Source organism: Dromiciops gliroides, chromosome 1, assembly GCF_019393635.1.
Source record: "Dromiciops gliroides isolate mDroGli1 chromosome 1, mDroGli1.pri, whole genome shotgun sequence".
NCBI classification, from domain to species: Eukaryota; Metazoa; Chordata; class Mammalia; order Microbiotheria; family Microbiotheriidae; genus Dromiciops; species Dromiciops gliroides.
The window spans coordinates 671,255,897-671,270,547 of record NC_057861.1 but is presented as its reverse complement, the minus strand read 5'-3'; the positions used below and the strand labels follow the sequence as shown (position 1 = coordinate 671,270,547).

The following is a 14,651-nucleotide window of genomic DNA, read 5'->3' as shown; positions in this document are numbered from 1 at the left end:
TCTCCAGATGATAGAAATGGAAAGTAGTATTAATAAGTGAAAAGAAGAGTCAAGTGATTGAGTCTTTGTTTTGTTTTTGGTGAGGCATTTGGGGTTAAGTGACTTGCCCAGGGTCACACAGCTAGTAAATCGTCAAGTGTCTGAGGCTGGATTTGAACTCAGGTCCTCCTAACTCCAGGGTTGGTGCTCTATCTACTGCTCCACCTAGCTGCCCCTGATTGAGTCTTAAAATGCTCTTAGATTCTGTTTCTTCAATGCTTCTACAAATTGCTATCAATTTAAAATAAAATAATTATTATCAAATTAAATGTTCCAGTTAACTGTTAAAAATTATCTTAAAACAGGCAATCTGTGTATTCAACTGGATTCCTCCTTTACATGACTAATAGTTTTCACTGCCAATGTCACCAATTTATGAGTAGAATGCAATCTCCCTGAGGCCAGGGATTGTTTCATTTGTGTCCCTAGCTATGCCTAGCTCCTGGCACAGTGCCTTGTTTACAGTAAGCACTTAATAAATAGTTGTCAAACTGAATTGTTGAAAGGAGTCTTATCATAGCTGTGGTATCTGAGAGAACATTGTCACTAGTGGTGGCGTGGACATCAGGGGGAAAGAAGGCTTCATGCCTGGAAGTTACTCTTTCACCTCTTCTCTTGGAATTCCAAGCCTCCTTCAGGAATCAGCTCAGGTACTATCTCTTATGTCTGACCTTTCCTTATCCAAGACAAGATAGTCTCCCTCTCCTAATAATTAATGCTATTTAACTCCTCAGATAATCTTTATTTACTTATCTGTATATACCTTTTGCTTCTTCCTCCAACCCCTCTCCCAGGAGAGCACTGAGCAAAAGGCCTTGTACATAGTAGGTGCTTAATAAATAGTGAATTTAATTGAATTTTTGGTACTGCCATGCCAGGTTTGGAATTCCCTCTTGGCTTCTCAGTAGAATGTGAGAGCTCCTTGAAGATAAAGACTGTTTTTCTTTCTATGTTTTTGTGTTTCCAGCACCCACCATGAACTAGGAACTAGAAAAATTCATTTTGAATTGAATTGAACTGACTGGGCCTGACCATCAAACCCAAAGGGATAACTGAAACTGTCCTTCAGACACAGGCATTCGCACTGGATTAGAGAGCAGTTTGGTCCCAGGCACTTGTTGGGTGAGAGGATGACTGACTCAATATAAACTGCTTCTTTTTCTTAGGTATTGATGGTCTTGGGGCAGCTAGATGGCTCAGGAAGACACCTTCATGAGTTCAAATCCAGCCTCATACATTACTAGCTGTGTGACCCTGGGCAAGTCACTTAACCCTGGTTGCCTCAGTTTCCTCATCTGTAAAATGAGCTGGAGAAGGAAATGGCAAACCATTTTGGTATCTTTGCCAAGAAAACCCCAAATGGGGTCAAGGAGAGTCAGATATCACTGAAACAACTGAACATTACAAATTGATAATCAACTGTAAGTTGCTTAAGCTTCCTGGGTATCAAATTTGCTCTGAAAAATCAAGGGGTCAGAATGAATGAATTCTGAGGTCATTCCAGGTCCAACACTCTATATTCTAAGGCCTCTTCAGCTCTAAGTCTCAGCTGATGGTCTAGGATTCTGATCTAAGTCATTCCCCTATTCTGGTCTTGAACCTTCTTCTTTATAAAACAAGAGCATTTAACTAGATAATTTCCACTTCTTAAGAATATGACCATATGACCATTGACTCCTGAGGGACCAGGCTTATTATTAAGAAGTGCCAGAGAGGGCCATCCTACAGTTGGGTTTAAAGACAAAGGAGCAATAACCAACTCCATGGGATCCTAAGCCAAAGACTACCATTGCAACCAGGCCAAAGACCTTTCTACTCTTCAAATAATGATGTGCCAGGGACTCTTTTACAACCGGGAATGTCTCAATCTAGCTAAGGCTGGGCAATGAGCAACCTCATTGAATTGGTTCTCCCTTCTCCTCAAGGAGGAAAGGAAAGTAGAATGTTCTATGACCATGGACCATTTCAAAAACATGTTTTTGGTCACCATGGAGATGGAGTGAGGGTGTGAATGGTTCATACTAACTTACATCCCTTCTGAGCAGGTCACTCTCCTCTCTAGGCCTTAGTTTAACTCTCTGTAAAATGGACTTGGACCAGATGATCTTTAAGGTCCTGACATTTTCTATTCTTCCTTCTAAGATTCCTTCCAGCTCTAAATAGCTATGATTCTAGAACTCTAAGGCAGAATTTCCCTTGGAATATAAAGGCAGAAAAGCAATATGGTAGACATGCTCAGCTGTGAGCAACTGAAGCTGCAAAGAGACAGATTTCAGCTCCATATAAGGGGAAAAAACCCTTTCTAACAAATAGAACTGTACTGAAGTGGAATGGACTGTCTCAGAAGGCTGTGAGCTTTTCATCACTGGAGGCTCTGAATGGAGGCTGGATGACCACTTGTCGGGGCATATTAGAGAGGGGACTTCTGCATGTATGTGTGCATGTATTTACACACATGTATGTATACACATACACATATGTACACACAAATATATAGGTTGCTCTAGATTTATGCTATCAAACTCAAATAGAAATGGGTGTTATTAATTAATATATAAGGATTCCTGCTGGCTGCATTTTGAGTTAGTTTTACAATATGTTGTTAATACTATATTTTTATTTATTTGGCTAAATGTTTCCCAATTACATCTTTTAAAAAAAATTTTTAAATTTTTATTTATTATTTTTTAGTGAGGCAATTGGGGTTAAGTGACTTGCCCAGGGTCACACAGCTAGTAAGTGTTAAGTGTCTGAGGCCGGATTTGAACTCAGGTACTCCTGACTCCAGGACCGGTGCTCTATCCACTGTGCCACCTAGCTGCCCCTTCCCAATTACATCTTAATCTGGTTCTGGCCCCATTGGGGAGTTGGCCTGTAGGTTACATCTGACGTGTCTGGTCTAGATGACCTCTGATGTGACCTCCTTGTAGCTCTAAGAGTCTGTGATTCTGAAATCCTAGAATTCTAAGAACCCCTGATTCCATGATTCTGAGTACTTCTAAGTTTGAGACTAAGGATTCTGAGACTCTATGATTCTAAGCTTCCAAGAAAGTCTGATGGTGAAAGTTCAGACCAGAACGTGTGATTCTGAGATCCTATGTTGAGGAGGCTGGTGCATTTGGCCGAGGCACATCTACTGTTTGCCTCCCTAGAATTCCCAGAGGGAGGTTGGGTCCCTCTGGGGAGCTCCTGGCCCAGAGTTCCACCCTGCAGGTGGCTGGCTCCGTGCCGGTCAGCTCTGGGCCACGGTAGCATGGGCTCTGCAAGGCTGGCAGGGGGACAATGCAGGCAGGTTAGTGAACATGCAGAGACAGCACAGCAAAATCCGAGGTGAAGAAAATGTCAGCACTTACATGATGATGGTTTTCTTGGGCACTTTAGTCTCTTGCTCGGTGACTACAAAGAAAACAGTAGGAACAGCAAGGGGTTAAAGAAAGGCCAAAGCTAAGAGGACAGAGCTAACTGTTAAGTTGATCCAAGGACACTGGAGGGAAAGCATGGGCCACCCCAGTCATGCTTTCTTGTGCTCCTTGGTGACACTGACACATGCCAGTTATGGGGTGTGGGGTTGGTCATGTAACTACTTTTATCATCTGTGAAATGAGAACAATAATCTTTGTGCTACCTACCTCACAGGACTGTCCTATGGAAAGCCCTTTTTAAACCGTTAAGTGCCAGAGATATGAGATCTATTATTATTATTTTTTTTTCGTGGGGCAATGAGGGTTAAGTGACTTGCCCAGGGCCACACAGCTAGTAAGTGTCAAATGTCTGAGGTCAGATTTGAACTCAAGTCCTCCTGAATCCAGGGCCGGTGCTCTATCCACTGCGCCACCTAGCTGCCCCATATGCGATCTATTATTAACGTGGCACTGGGAAAACAGAATTGGACAGGGACTAGGAAAACCGAGGTTCACATCTCAGTTTTCTGACTTACAACCAGTGTGGTCTTGGGAAAATCATTTGATCTCATTAGGCATTGGTTTTCTTATCTATATAATTGGGGTGTGTATGCATGTGTGTATGTACATGCATGTGGATTAGATGACTCCTCCTAGCTCTAACATTATATGTTCTGTGTTCTAAGGTACCTCCAAATTCTAACTATTTATGGTCTCTTACATTTTATGTTTTAGGTCCTCCCCAGATTCTGATAATCTCTGTCTCACAGTCCCTTCTGGCTCTAATATTCCAGACAATGATAATCATCTATGTTCTCAGTCCCCTTTCATCTTTCACTTTCTATGTTCTATGTTCTAATCTCTCTCTAGGTCCTTATTTTCTATTGTCCTAAGTTGTCTTTCAATTTTAACATTTTGGGTTTCATGCTCTAAGGTCCCTTGAGAAGCTAACATTCTGTGTTCTAAAGCCCCTTCCAGGTCTGACATTCCATGTTCTAAGTTCTGCCTAAGCTCTGACCTTTCTGATATTCTAAGGTCCCTCCTCACTTGGACATTCTGTGAGTCTATGGGGCCTTTGGGGAACATGGTGTCACAGATATGGGATCTTTTCCCTTAGTTTCATAGCCCAAGTAGTTTCCTTTTAAGTTGGAAAAGCACAAGACAAAAACAACAAGAGGCCATTTTCTCTTTGTAGAAGGTGGTCTAGCTTCTAAAGTATGGCACCAGACCAAAATAGTGTTGCATAGCAAAAAGTATTGGGTTGAGAAGTTGAATGATCTGAGTTTGAGCCCCAGATCAGACACATATTAGCTGTATTACTTTGGGCAAATTGGTTCGTTTCTTTGAGCCTCAGTTTCCTCATCTATAAAATAGCGATAAATAAAGCTATTGTGAACATGTAGTCAGATCATGTGCCATGTACAGTGTACACACTGTAACTTGTAGAGTGCTATTCAAGTAGGAGAAATTACTATTAACGAAACAGAACTATGGGTTTCTCTAAGGAAGGATTTTCCCTACAGAAGATAAGAACCAAGTTCAAGGGAAATCCTCAAAGGACTCAGTCAACCAACTGGAAGAATAGAAAGACTTTAACTATGTGGGAAGTGGAATGAATTTACTATCTCTGTGACCCTGAGCAAGATTCTAGTCCTTTCTGTACATGTGAAATGTAAGAGTTGTCTCAGATGGCAAGTGAGGTTGCTTCCAGCTCTCCATCTCTGATCAATCCTGGATGACCTCTAAGGGCACTTCCAGTTCTGATAGCCTAGGGTTCTGTACATATGATAGACTCAACTCTCCATCTTGCTCATTTTCCATCCTTGGTCTTTGCCAGGAACTAGGAGGTGTGGAGGGAGAAAAAGAGAAGAAGACACTTGAAGAGGAAGGACAGTCTTCCTGGAAAAATATGGGAGGTTATATGTCCTCTCTTCTTACCATTCTCACTTTTCATTATGATTTATCCCAGCTTAGAGGGAAGAAGGAAGGAAAGAAGGAAGACAAGGCATCATCCTCTCTTCCTCTTTTAGTAGAGGTGGCTTAAGAACAATGAACACTCTTTGAACATTTCAGGTCAGTAGTGGAAAAGGCCTCTATAGATACCTAAGAAGAGAAGGGCTGATTTTCCCCTCCCTATAGATGAGGCTTGCTCCTTTCTCAAGGGAAGGCACTTTATAGAACTGGGATTTTGTGGGCATGGTTACATGCTCCACTGAAACAGGCAACAGATACTCCATGCCTTGGTAGATGGCTTTATGAGTTGCTATGGCCAAAAATGTTAGTCCTCCTGTGCCCTTCTGAAGAGGAGCCTCTCTGAACTGTGATGGTCCTCAGATGTAGTCTGAGCCTCTCCAGCTTGGTATTTACTACCACACTTTGCAGCTGAGAGTATCAATGGAAACCTCCCAGGAAACCTGGATTAAAAATTTCCAAATGGCTGTGGATGAGAGCTTCAGAACACAAAGTCAGAGTTCATTGGCTCCTTTAAAGGACACCAACAGGATGTAAGTGTTTCCTGACATACACACTTCAGATTCTAAATCCACAGGAAGGCAGAGAAAGGTAGTGGGGGGTCAAATTGCTAGGCATGTTTTCTTCCCTTTTTAAGGCCTGAGTGGGCCTGATAAAACCTCACCTACATCAATGGGAAGAAGCTACTATAACCAAAGAGGTAGAGCAATGGAGGTATGAGTGAAGGAAAGGAGAAGCCGTTGTTGTTACCTTAAGGAAGACTCCATTCTAAAGTTGCCTCTAAGTCACAGATAAAAAAGGACAGCTCGATCTTATAACTCCTGTTCTTACAGAGTGACTCATAATACAGCAGTTGCAGAGTTGTTGGGTTTTTTTTCTTGGAGTGGGAGAGAGGGAGAGTAACAGGTAAGAGTTCTTCCATGAATATTTCTTTGGGCAAGGGATGGATTTTTTTTGTAAGTTTCTGTGTTATCCTGTGTTATAGATGTTTGTTGGGCCAAGCTGTGAGCTGTCTCAGATCTTGAGCACACTGAACAGTGAATAATTGGGTGATGATGGCTCTGTGCCACAAAGTCAGCAACATCTGCTTCCTTGGCAACACCTTCTGAGCTCTCTCCTATTCTCTAAGGCAGGCCCATGTCAGAGGGCATGACGCCCTTTCAGTCAAAGCTCATGGGACCCTGATATGAGCTCATAAAAGGGCTTTATGGGATATTTCTCCCACTGATAACTTCCTAGGACTATTTTTTTTTTAAAGAAAGCAAAAAATAACAGAGGATACTTTGGATTTTCCATCTTTTATTCAGAGTAGGAGAGAGACAGCTTACATCTATTGTCAACTGTCCTACCTCCCAAATTATAGTAAATTATTTCTACCCATTGATGTAGACGATGGGAAAGCAAGTCTCCCAGGAACCTACTTATCCTCATCCCATTTCTTAACTGACCTCTGTTAAAATAAGCTTATTGGAAATAGTATCTCCCTTCCTTCTCAATGCATACTTTATAATATTAGTACCCTTCTAACAAGCTAATCATTAACATAGATTATAAGGTTCTCCTTGTGTGTGCCCTTGATATGTTCTGGAGGATAAGATATGACCTGTGCAACTATTGCTATCTTCCAATGGAATCCAATGATCTTTGGATGGCCATAATTGTTTTTTGGTACCTTTCCTTAAATGATAATATTTCATTCGAACACTTCCAGATCATTAGAGCCCATGAAAAAGGACATATAACATGGGCTAAATAGATACTGAGTTGTTAGCAGTAGGTTTGTCCTTACTTCTTAGCCATTAAGGCTAAGTCTTGTTTTGGAGCATGGACAATCCACTGTTTTTTAAAATAAGTGGGTACCACTGATGGGTTGACTTTGAATTAAGTGCCATATCTGGGTCATATAACATAGCAAAACAGTTCCCATCCTGAGATTCTCTAAAGGATGGAATTAACTTGGGTAGAATGCTCATGAGACGATAGCATTTGGGTGAAAATATAATTGGAAGTTGGGCCCATGTGAAAAGTAGAATCTGGGTATTTAGGCTTCTCATCTTTTAATGGATTGATCGAATGCTTCAAAAACCATTTCTTCATTCATGCTGACTGTTTTGATCCCAGGAGAGAATAAATCTCTAATGTACTTCTCATGCGACATTACATAGTATAATTATGTGTCTTTTTCCTTGTCTAGATTTCTGAACTTCCCAAAGGTGGAGATTATCTTATTTATATTCTGTAATTTCTTTGAGGTCTAATATTATTTCTTACATACAGTAAGTGCTTAATAAACATTTCTTGAATGAGTGAATAAATGAATGAATGAATGAATGAATCTTGTCCCTAGTTCATCACTTCAATGTTCTTGGCAGTCGAGGAAGGCAGCTGAGCAAAGCAGGATTTCTTGATATGCAGGTTAATATGCTTGAAGCATTAAGATCAGGCGGGAGCTTATTCCATCCTTGGCCACAGATATTTCTAGGTTAATGGGTTAAACCAGCTATTCACACAGAATTATGAAACACAGAGATGAGTGATGCATTGGAAACAGGAGACAACAACAAATGGTGATCTGCACAGGACGTCGTCCCCCGGTTAGCCCTTGCCCATGATTTTGGTAGGGTATGCTGTGTTCTTGCCATTCCCAAAGGTTAAAGAACATTATTCCCATCACACACCCTTCCCTAAGTGGGTTTTGTAGGGATGTCAGCTGCCGTGGCTCCACCTTGTTGGTTTGGCAAAGTCACTCTCAAAGTGACTCATGCTGCCCTTCCAATGGCATGAGTTTTTTTAAACTCTTTTAAAAAGCTGATTATAAATCTACCATTCAATGTTGAACTACACTACATCACCAGCAGAACCTGCTTCTGATCACATGGTCTAAAAGCACCCGGCTTGAGCTCAGGATGCTCAGGGGAATCTGAAATTAGAAGTGACGGCAAATGGTAGCTGGCTGTGAAGAGTGTGTATGTACCCCATGCTGGGGACAGGGCCACAGAAATACATAGGCAGTGGGAATTCATCCAAGCCATGAGGAGGGGTTCTCATGGAAACATTTCACTAAAGAATTGTATATTAGCAAAATATCTGTCCAAATTTGTCAGCTTTCTGTGTGTTAAACAAGAAGATATGATTTGGTCCCCTTTGTTAGGAGCCTGAGGAGGTGGTCAGTTACAAGTAAAGGAGGTAGCAGAGGGCTAGTGTCTGGCTTCTATACTGGAGACACTAACTCAATATAAAGTCTGGTAAAGGGGTTCCTGGTCAGTGGAAAGTGGCTGAACAGTAATGCTTGAGGGTGTTACTGATTGACTACTTGATTCAATAAGGTACCTTTGGAGAAGGGCTGAGGGTTATAGGAATGTGAGAGCTGGAAGGGACCCTAGAGGACTAGGTCTTATCTAGTCCAACAATCTCATGTTTACAGAATAGAAAACTGGTCTGGAAAGGGCAATGGACTTGCCCAGGGTAATTTTTGTGTGTGTGGGGGGCAATGAGGGTTAAATGACTTGCCCAGGGTCACACAGCTACTAAGTGTCAAGTGACTGAGGCCGGATTTGAACTCAGGTCCTCCTGAATCCAGGACTAGTGCTTTATCCACTGTGCCACCTAATTGCCCCTAGGGTAATTTAAGTCTGCTCAACAATGAATTCCAAATCCGTTTAATTGTATTAAGACAGTGTAGTGTGGTGGGAAGTTCTGACTTGGAGTCGGTAGAGACTCAGATCTAGGCTTGAATCTCACTTTTGACACTTATTCCCTGAGTGACCATAGGCAAGTCACTTAAACTTTCTGAGCCTCGGTTTCCTCTCACTAGGAGGCTAGAGATAATATTACCTTCAGTACCTACTTCATAGTATTGTTTTGAGGACCATATGGGATGATCTATGTAAAATGCCTTGCAAACTTTAAATGTGCTTATATAAACTTTGGCTATTATTATTCCTATCTGTCCCACATGTCTCCATCTTGTCCATGGAGACATATCCCTCTGTCCAGATCCTCCCAATCCTTAATAAACCCCAGCATAAACCCCATCTTCTTATAGAATCAAAGAGTCTTAGAATATCAAAGCCGGAAGGGATGTCAGAACTCCAGTTTCTCTGACTGGGAAGGAATTCCCCTCTCCAACATCCTTGACAAGTGGCCATCTGGTATTCACTTGGCAGCCTCCAGTGATGGGGAGCTCACTAGCCTGAGAGGCAGCCCATTCCATTTCTGGATACTTCTACGCTTATAAGTTGTGTGATATAACTTATGTATTAGCAAATATCTGTCTAAATTTGTCAGCTTTCTGTGTGTTAACCAAGCAAATATTACACTTACAGATACACACTTATATTACACAAACTTCTTTAGAGGTCATCTTGGGAAAGAAATATCAGATGAAAAACAGAGGGATCAGGCCACAGTCCCAGGCCGAATTGTAAAGGGTACAGAGTTCATCTTTAGTGAATTCTTGGCAAGTCACTTTAGGGATCATCCAATTTAATTTCTAACCATACCTGTGATAACCCCCTATTAGGTGGTTTACCTATGTTGGAACACTTGTGGTAATAGAAAGCTCACTTCCTCCAAAGGCATAGAATTCTCAAAGAATCATAACATTGAAAGGGACCTCAGAGATCATCTGGTCTGTTCTCCATCCAACTTGTGCATCCCCGCCTATGATATCCTTTACAAGTAGTCATTGGAAGACCACCCTATATAGTGGCTCTGGTAACCATTTTTCTCTTGCTTCCCAAGGCCTTTCACTGAGATTCACCATATGGGTTTCCTCTTTTGAGTGGTGCTCTGGGTTTTAGCAATGAGCTTTTCCTGGATATGTAGACTGAATATGCTTACTCTATTCCTCTGGGGTTCAGAATCAGCTTTCCAATATGGCAGCTGTCTAAGGTGGCATAGTAACTTCTAGTCTTGTGCCAGTGGTATTCCCCTGTAAAGAAACCACCCTAAACATCAAGGGAGTTCCTGACACTGCCATCCCAGAGCAAGGGGGTTAATTAGTTCTCCTTGAATCTCTGAAGATTGGGGGTACAATCTTCATCCCATCGATAGAAGAGTCATTCTTACATGTAGATCTTGTCATGTTACTCTCCTCAAAAATCTGCAGTGGCTCCCTATTGCCACTTGAGTAAAGTTCAGACTCCTTTGCCTGGCACTTAGGGTCCCTTGCGATATGGCACAAATCTATGTTTACAGACTTATCTCACATACCTTCCCTTCATTAACTCTATGTTCTAGACAAGCTGGGTAACTCAGCATCCTTTGAACATTCTGTTCTCTCTGACCTCCCTGCCTTTGCTGACACTGTTATCTGTTCCCAGAATGCCTTTCCTCTACATTTCATCTGCTGAGTCCCTGACCAGCTCAACTCGAATGCCACCTCCTCCAGGTAGCCTTCCCTGATTCTCCCTGGCAGGAATGACCCCCATCCCCATACCATATAGCTTATTTTGGGGACCTCAAATGCTCTTACCATGTAATTTTGGGTGTTATAGCCCCTGATAGGCACTGAGCTCCATGAGGCCAAGGGTTATGTTTAATGTAAACTGTGTCTTCAGTACTCTCTACACAGTAGCAACTTAGTAAATGTTAATTGGATGTATCTGAGCCTCCTCTTCATGGCTGCCCCAGCCATAGGCTCTGAACATTTAAGTACCTCTTCCACTCTTAGACGTCATCACTGTAATTTGTATGTGTGTGTGTGTGTGTGCGCGTGCGTGTGTGTGTGTGTGTGTGTGTGTGTGTGTGTGTGTGTGTGTGTGTGTGTAGGCGGGACTTCCTGTTTGGGATGAATGTGAAGTCTTCCTTCCTTGACTCCCCCTGCCCCATACTTCGCTCTATTCTCAACTCAGCACTTCCTGTTTGTGCCCCACCATTGGGTGCTGAACTCACTTTGATACAAATGCTATTATTTTAATGTTGGGGAACAACACCCTTTTCCCTGCTCCTCTCCACCCTCCTGGACCTCCCATTGGCTCTCTTGGTTCCTGTGTCTCCTCCTGTCTTCAGTCTCCTTTGCTCTGGCTCATCTTCCTCCTCCCTCCCAACAGGTGGGAGGATCTCCCCAGGCTCTGTCTGGGGACCTCTTCTATAATCTTGCTAGAACTTTCTCCTTTGGTGATCTCATCAGTTCCCATCAGTTTTGTTATAATTTCTATGTAAATGACTCCCAAATTAGAGGTCCATATAGATCGATCAATTAATAAACATTTCCTGAGCACTGACTATATGCCAGGCACTATGCTAAGTGCTTTATAAGTATTCTCTCATTTTATCCTCACAACCACCCTGTGAGATAGGTACTATCTCATTTCACAGATGGGGAAACTGAGGCAAAGAGTGGTTAAATGACTTGTCCAGGGTCATACAGTTAGTAAATGTCTGGAGTCAGAATTTGAACTCAGGTCTTCCTGACTGCAGTTCTGGCACTCTATCCACTGTACTACTTAGCTGTCTACATTACAGATGGCTTGCTGGATACCTCCACTTGGATGTCCCATAAACACCTCAAACTCTCTGTGTCCAATCTCATAAGATTTCTTGGGGTTTACCTGCAAGATGTCTTCTAAAGACCACTCTTTAAACCTCAGTAAGTCTGCCCCTCCTTCATCGGCCAACAGTAGGTCCCAGTCCAGGCCTCATTTTGCCATGTTTGGCCTCTTGCTGGCTCAGGGTGGGCCTGAATAGTAACTGTATGTCTTTAGGTCAGAAACCCTGAGGGTCTTTCCCCGAAAGAATCTATCATCTATCTATCTATCTATCTATCTATCTATCTATCTATCTATCTATCTATCTATCTATCTATCTATCTATCATCTATCTATCTATCTATCTATCTATCTATCTATCTATCTATCTATCTATCTATCTATCTATCTATCTATCTCTGTCAATAGATATCTATTTTTTTTTAACTAGGTAAAAGAGGCATTTCTTTGCCTCCCTTCTTTTTTTTTTTTTTTTAGGGAGGCAATTGGGGTTAAGTGACTTGCCCAGGGTCACACAGCTAGTAAGTGTTAAGTGTCTGAGGCCGGATTTGAACTCAGGTACTCCTGAATCCAGGGCCGGTGCTCTATCCACTGTACCACCTAGCTGCCCCTTTGCCTCCCTTCTTACCTAGCCTTAATCACTGAATGGGCATTGTCTCAGGTAAACTGAGGCCTGTGAAAGGCCTTAGCTTAAAAGCCCAAGGTCTCCCAATGTATCGGGGGCCATCTCCAGTTGTCCTCGTATATATTTTGCTCCATATGGCTCTGGAGGAGAGAGTGAGGCTGGTGACTTTGCACAGCCTTCCCTCACTTAAATCTAATTCATTACAAGTTATGACATATCATGGTCCTCTTCAAGAGCAAAAGACAAACAACAACCACCAACATTCTGTTCTCTCCCCCAAAGCCAACCCTTTTCTAAACTTACTCATCTCTATTGATGACACTACCATCTTTCCAGACACGCAGACCCACAACCTGGGAGGCATCAGTGACTCTTCCTTCTCTCTCAATTCTCATAGTCAGTTAGTTTCCATGTCTTGTCAATTCTACCCCCATAGCATCTCCTTTATTTTACTTTTCACTGAGACTATTACAATAACTTCCTAATTAGTCTCCTTGCCTCCAATCTCAGCCTTCTCCAATCCATCACACACAATGGCCACATTGACATTCCTAAAACATAGATCTGATTGCTGCACCCCAAAACATAAATATCTTCAACAGCTCCCTTTGCCTCTGGGTTAAAGTAGGAAATCCTTAGCCTGGCACTTAAAACCATCCACAATCTGGCCCTCACCTACTTTTCCATTTTCAATTCTCATAATTTCTCTTTGTACATTCTCTTTTCCAGTCAAACTGACCTTCTAGCTATTCCAAGTATATACTATTCCATCTCTCCTCTTGGTGCCTATGAATAAATCATGTCTTCCATATATGGAAGGCACTCACCTCCGTCTGATAAAAGCTCTATTTTCCTTCAAACCATAATTCAGGTTCTCCTCTTATATGGGAGCTCTTTCCTGATCCCCTGGGTGATTAGCATCTCTCCCTGTGGAAACTCAAAGCCTGCCCCCTCCCCCTCGCCCCTCCTCCAGGATGCCTTTCTTGATTTAGTATGTCATAGTAGACCACTTTTTGAATTAAAATTGATGGATACATTGCTCCACAGGCAGACCCCAGGCCTATAGGTAGAAAGCTTGCTCACTACTGTATGTGGCTTTGTGTTGTCTACCACTGTTGTGTTTTTCTGTACTTTAACCCAAGTATATACCATGAACCAAGACTAAATTCTTTCTTGTTCCATTCCCATCCTGTGCCATGACACCTGGAATCCAACAGTTCAATAAAGAATTAGTTGATCAAACTAAGCTCCATCCTTGGAGTAAAGGTAGGTTTGTATACAGTTTGCTGCATTAGGGGGAGGTGTTCATGTTACACAATGACTGAGACCAGTCCATGGGTGAGACACCTCATAGGAGAATTGGCGAACACAATCAGTACCTGTAGCTGATGGGAGGGGGAGTTCAGCAGGAAACTTATGGAATGGGACATTGGGAGGAATCCTACCTTCAATGGTGATAGCCTGTTCTCCTCTCTTCTCCTGGGCCAGTAAGGCGGTACTCTGCACAAATAGCTCAGCTCCACTGCGGGCTGATCCTAGCTTGTTTGATAGCTATAAATATTCAAGGGAAAAATGTTAGAAATCAGCTTAATCACTGCTCTGTTGTTGAGTCATTTTTCAGTTATGTCCAAGTCCTCATTTGGGGTTTTCTTGGCAAAGAGACTAGAGTGGTTTGCCTTTCCTTCTTTAGCTCATTTTATAGATAAAGAAAGTGAATCAAACAGGGTTAGGTGACCTGTCTAGGGTCACACAGCTAGTAAGTGTCTGAGGTTGGATTTGAACTTAGGAAGCCAGCCCTGCTACTCTCCACTATGCCACCTAGCTGCCTAAGCATTGATGTTTTAGTTACCAGTAATTAGATCTGTTGATAACCCACACATGAACATAGGCTTCCCTTGTATTTTAATATAATTGGTTTCCATTGGAATCCTAGGTATAGCCTATGTGCCTGGCACATAGTAGGTGCTTAATAAATGCTTGTTTCCTTCCTTTTTTAATCTATGCATCTAAAAATATTAGTCTGAGAAAGGGTTTAGAGGCTTTGCCACAAATGACACCAAAAATGTTAAGAACCCCTGACCTAAGGTCTATTGGAGTCACCAAAGCATGCTTTGAAAGATGGAA

The 14,651-nt window shown here is 42.2% G+C and overlaps 1 protein-coding gene across 19 annotated transcripts in view; it reads right to left on the bottom strand.

Annotated features, from left to right (window-relative positions):
• OBSCN (obscurin, cytoskeletal calmodulin and titin-interacting RhoGEF) overlaps positions 1-14,651 on the bottom strand; it is a 325,223-nt gene that overhangs the window by 66,739 nt on the left and 243,833 nt on the right. For 17 of the 19 annotated variants that reach the window (XM_043975986.1, XM_043975988.1, XM_043975987.1 and 14 more), the window contains one exon: positions 13,973-14,078. In XM_043975986.1, the coding sequence (XP_043831921.1) occupies positions 13,973-14,078 (106 nt within the window). Of the gene's footprint in view, positions 1-3,392; positions 3,436-13,972; positions 14,079-14,651 lie in introns of all 19 variants that reach the window. The other 2 variants (XM_043976005.1, XM_043976006.1) reach the window with 1 other exon arrangement.